The sequence below is a fragment of the Oryzias melastigma genome, linkage group LG4 (genome assembly GCF_002922805.2).
Source record: "Oryzias melastigma strain HK-1 linkage group LG4, ASM292280v2, whole genome shotgun sequence".
Classification (NCBI taxonomy): domain Eukaryota; kingdom Metazoa; phylum Chordata; class Actinopteri; order Beloniformes; family Adrianichthyidae; genus Oryzias; species Oryzias melastigma.
Window position 1 is genome coordinate 27,318,759 of NC_050515.1, and position 4,736 is coordinate 27,323,494.

At 38.7% G+C, this 4,736-nt stretch overlaps 1 protein-coding gene and 1 long non-coding RNA gene across 3 annotated transcripts in view; one reads left to right on the forward strand and one right to left on the reverse strand.

Annotated features, from left to right (window-relative positions):
* Positions 1–4,736, reverse strand: part of LOC112136880 — a 31,781-nt gene that overhangs the window by 11,229 nt on the left and 15,816 nt on the right. The window contains exon 1 of one of the 2 annotated variants that reach the window (XR_002917439.2): positions 1,963–2,089. The exons of the other annotated variant lie outside the window; for it this stretch is intronic. This is a non-coding gene — a long non-coding RNA (uncharacterized LOC112136880). Of the gene's footprint in view, positions 1–1,962; positions 2,090–4,736 lie in introns of those variants that run through there. 2 annotated transcript variants of the gene reach the window in all.
* Positions 1,922–4,736, forward strand: part of ndufa2 (NADH:ubiquinone oxidoreductase subunit A2) — a 4,565-nt gene continuing 1,750 nt past the window's right edge. The window contains exon 1 of the mRNA XM_024258845.2: positions 1,922–2,315. Coding sequence (XP_024114613.1) covers positions 2,212–2,315 — 104 coding nt within the window. The 5' untranslated portion in view covers positions 1,922–2,211. The remainder of the gene's footprint in view (positions 2,316–4,736) is intronic.

The window sequence follows — 4,736 nt, forward strand, 5'->3', positions numbered from 1 at the left end:
CAGACAGACCGCTATGCTGGGGCTGGATCACGCTTAAACCTCCAGAACATTTAAAACGCCCCCCGGTGCGCTTGCTGTTCGGAACGTCAGGGTCCTGCAGCTCTCGGGACGCGGCGCCGGACGCGAGCCGGTACCACCAGACGTGGTACAGGACGCAAACCGGAGCCGGGTTAGGGTGCAGGAGCTCTCCAGGTCCTAGCGCCGGCCGGTTTTAGCTCGCAGCTCGGTGGTTGTAGACCCGCCCGTGATCTAGTGAGAGCAGCCGGTGAGTTAAAGGGGGGACGCCCGCGAGCGCGGTATGGAAAGGCACGTATGAGAAAATCTGCGATTAATGCGTCAAAAAAATTGTTGGCGTCAAGAACATGTCAAATTAACGCGTAATTAACGCGACAAATCTGACAGCCCTAGTAGAAATATTATATTTTGCAGAACAGCACAAGCTACTTTTCTTTAAAAATAGAAATCTTTTTAGAATACTCAGGTTTTAGGAGTTAAACTATAGTTATTAAAAATTAAACTAGCTTTATTCAGTTTTTGTAAAACTTTAGTTTGACACTACAAGGGCTAAATAATTTGGCATGGATTTACCTTAGAATCAGAAAACCTTGTTAGTCATGAGAAAAATCCAAAACCATGGCCATTTGTAAAGATGGCCGCCATACACACTATTTGTCTATTTGCCCCAGTCACAACGATACGGGCTGTTCATGCAATACAAATGCAGTCTTTAAACTTTAAACTTGTTATGTATATGCATATATATGTATATGTATATTGTGGCTACTTTGCTTTTCTGAAAGAGGGGATTCCAAGGTATGTCCATGCCAAATTTGTTGCTTGTACCACAAATTTGATTATTATTATTGTTTTAACAATCTACTGCATATGGTTAGCAGCACAGTCAAGCTAGTCATCAAGGTAAACCCAACTATCCATTTTCTTTAACCGCTTTATCCCTGTTAGGGTCACAGAGCCTAACCCAGCTACAGTTGGGTGAATGCGTTGTACAAGCTGGACAAGTCACCAGTCTGTCGCAAGGCCTCAATCTCACACCCATACACTCACAGTCGCACCTAGGGGTAATTTAGAGTCATCAATCAGCCTATGACGCATGTTTTTGGATGGTAGAAAGAAGCCAGAGTCCCTGGAGAAAACTCACGGCACCATTCTCGCTGTGAGGCAAGCGGTGATATTTCAGTGCTTCACATTAGTCCTGCCACAAACGATTATTTTAAAAGTCGACTATTCACCGATTTTTTTCCCGATTAGTTGAGTAATCGGGTCATACGCAAACTGAATGTAAAACACACATCTTAACCATCATTAGCTTTAAACTAACTAAAAACTAGATATATAGCTGAAATAAATAAAAACGCTGCAGTTGATAGCTGAAATCGCTGAAGCTAATAGCTGAAAATGCTGAAACTAATTGCTAAAATATTAGTTAAATGCCAAATTGCTCTAAAAAATGGAAAATAAAAAAATAAATAAAACCTTCGGTTAGTCAAAACAGCTGGCATGTAGCTGAAAAAATGGCTAACTTAAAAATAGTCTAAAAAACTAACCAAAACAGCTATCGTGTAAATATTAGCCTAACCTCAAAACAGCCTAAAAAAACTTTTTTTTTTTTTAAAGTCTAAATTTGCTTTTAAAAAAGGCTAGCTTGCAGCTGAAATATCAGCTAAACTCCAAAATGGACAAAAAAATAAGAAAAAATCCAAAATTTGCCAAAACAGCTATCATGTACCTGAAGTATTAGAAAAAATCCAAAATACCTTTAAAAAAAAATCCTAAATTAGCCAAAATAGCTAGCACGCAGCTGAAACATTAGCTGAACTCCAAAATAGTCTAAAAACAAGATAATAAATGAAAAAAATAGTTCAAAATGCTAGCATAATGCCATTCTACTTTATTATCACCATCGATTAGTCAATTAATTGTGGCAGTCATACTTCAAATCACCTCTTCATAATCCGGCGAGTGACTACTGAAACTGGTGTTGATGTTCATGGCTGCTCTGGTGCTGATCCAGTACAGAGGGACTCCGCAGGCAGACGTGAATATAAGCTATATAAAAACAACTGTCTGGGTCTCTGAAGCCTGACTGTAACACGCCTGTAAAACCAAACTCGGGGACATTTGTGGTCCGCGCCTGCGCCTGGGAGACGAAACTCGGGGTAAAACAACCCTCGTCCTTCACAAACAGCAAAGATGGCGGCGGCCGCGGTGAGGACTCTGGGTTCAAGTTTGGGCAAAAATATCCGGGAGGTCCGCCTCCACCTCTGCCAGACCTCCGCGGCGAGCAAAGGGGCCAGGTGAGCGGCCGACTGGGGGGGTGGGCCGGTTCCGACGGAGCAGGACGAGTCTGGGTGAGCCAGCAGCGGGTGACCTCTTCTCACACGGAGCTTCAACGGCTTCCGTAGCTGGGCCCGTGGTTCCGAACTGGCTGCTGAAACGAACCTTGTTCTGGATGTCTGGTTGGTTCTGGGAGACGTTCTTCAGTCTGGTTCTGGTGGTTCCGTCTCATTCATTTGCAGAACATGTTTGACAGAAAACTCAAAAGTCTCCTCACAGCAATCCCAGAGATTCTCCATTTCCTCTGGACTCTCATGTAGTTTATACTAAACTAAACTTCCTATTTATCTATTTATTGACCTTTATTTAACCAGGATAATCCTACTGAGATTTCAACCCTCTTTTGCAAGGGAGTCCTGGTCAAGAGGCAGCCACAGTTGTTTCAAAATACATCATAACTTTAAGACAAAAAATATTTAAAACATCGAGACAGTAAAACACATAGACTGTGGTAAACATTAAAAACGCTGTTATATCTAAACCTAAAATATATTAAGTCACAAAAATGATTTCTTATATTCTTTATGCTTTCCTCATGTTCCTCATGATATTTTTTAAGAACTTTATTTACAACTGAGTTACATTACATAGAACTGCAATGCCAACAACATCAACATTACAAATCCACAATCATCCAACATAACATATAAAACAACCTATAAAAGGCTACACATAATAGTACACATAAAAATAAATAAATTACAATAACTTAACTTTTGATTGGGTTCTCATTAAGTTTATATTTCTTAACTAAACAAAATCATATAAAGCCATTTTTCTTTTTCATATAATCGAGTGACTGAATAAAAACAGTTCTTTATGAAAAGTACCTCCCTGCTAGCTCTGTCTCGCTAGCGTAGATTTTCACCACTGCTACATTAAAATGTCTAGCAGTATCGTTGTTGGCTGGATGTTGGCTGGATGTCACAAAAAATCCAGTGATGCTGATTTGACCACAGAAATGTGAACGGCGGCTCATTTGACTGCAGTCAATGTGAAGATACCATCTTCTCTTCTCCAGAACCTGAACTAGACACTAGGAACAGATGAGGGTTTAGTGCATGTGCAGCAGAGCTGTTGATGGAAAGAAGATCATTCATTCAAACAGAGTCTGTCTAAGACACTTTGATTGATTTAAAAGGAGAAATACTCAGAAATGTAAAAACTAAATTATTTCTTATTACATTTGTTCTCTTTCAGAAGAAAAATGACAAATACATGATAAAAACAAACAAAAAAAAAACAACAGGATTTTCATTGGAGGGGCGCTTTAAATAATTCAAGTCGCTGCCAGACACATTGGAGCAACAAGCTCCCCTATCTACCCCCAAAGGAGCGTATCACCAAAGGATGATGAATATAAGGTTTTACAGCCTCTTCAAATGAAAATAAAAGATGGATACTTGGTGAGAACCCATCAAGAATAAATCGCTATTGTGATAAATGGCAATATCGATATTATGGCACACCCTTAATCCACAGTCTCACTGCTATTCAAACATTGTCTTCAAAACCAAATTGATGTCTTAAAAATTCCTTGGGTGGGTAGATATTGTTAATTATTTTAATATGATTCTGTTTTACTTTTGGTAAAATGGAGACTTTAAGAAAATTGATTCAATCACTTCTTCTTTGGAAAAGTTCTTTGACAAACAAACTCCGTCTGAAGGTGTTTGGTAGTTCTGTCTTCGTACCAGTTCAATAGGAGAAGAGAAAGTTGTAATTGACCTTTGTTTCAGAATACATTTTGAGTTTATTGGATCATGGTCCTCCTAATAATGTTAGTTCCTGTAGACCACATGTGTAAAAGACTTACGAACATCGTAAGTGTATCGTGAAGTATTTGTAGGGCTAATAAAGGTCCCATGCACTACTGTATGTGGTACATGTGATGCTATCGTACGGTGGCTCATGCCACACTCTAGTAAACATGTGTCAAAGTCAAGGTCCGGGGGCCGGATCCGGCCCTCCTGATCATTTTATTTTATTGTTATTAATGACCCGATGTTATCTTGCACTTATTTCTAACTTGTATAATTTTAACAAAATATATTTTCATGGAGAGTAAAATATTGAAAGTTATTTAAGTTTTAAATTGATTTATTCTGGAATAATAATTCAGCCTTTTTATTATTGAATGAATGAATGAATGAATGAATGAATGAATGAAATGGTTTATTTCAAGCAATCAGGTCATAATACATACATAACATATCACTTAATAAATCACAAGTTAATCACTTGAAAGGGAGTGGAAGGAAGCGAACTTATATAATCCCACCCCGACTCGTCCTTACCATTTTCTCTACATGAATTATCAATATCCGGTTCAGGACTTAATATCAAATATTAATAAAATCAGGCTATTAAGGATCATTAAT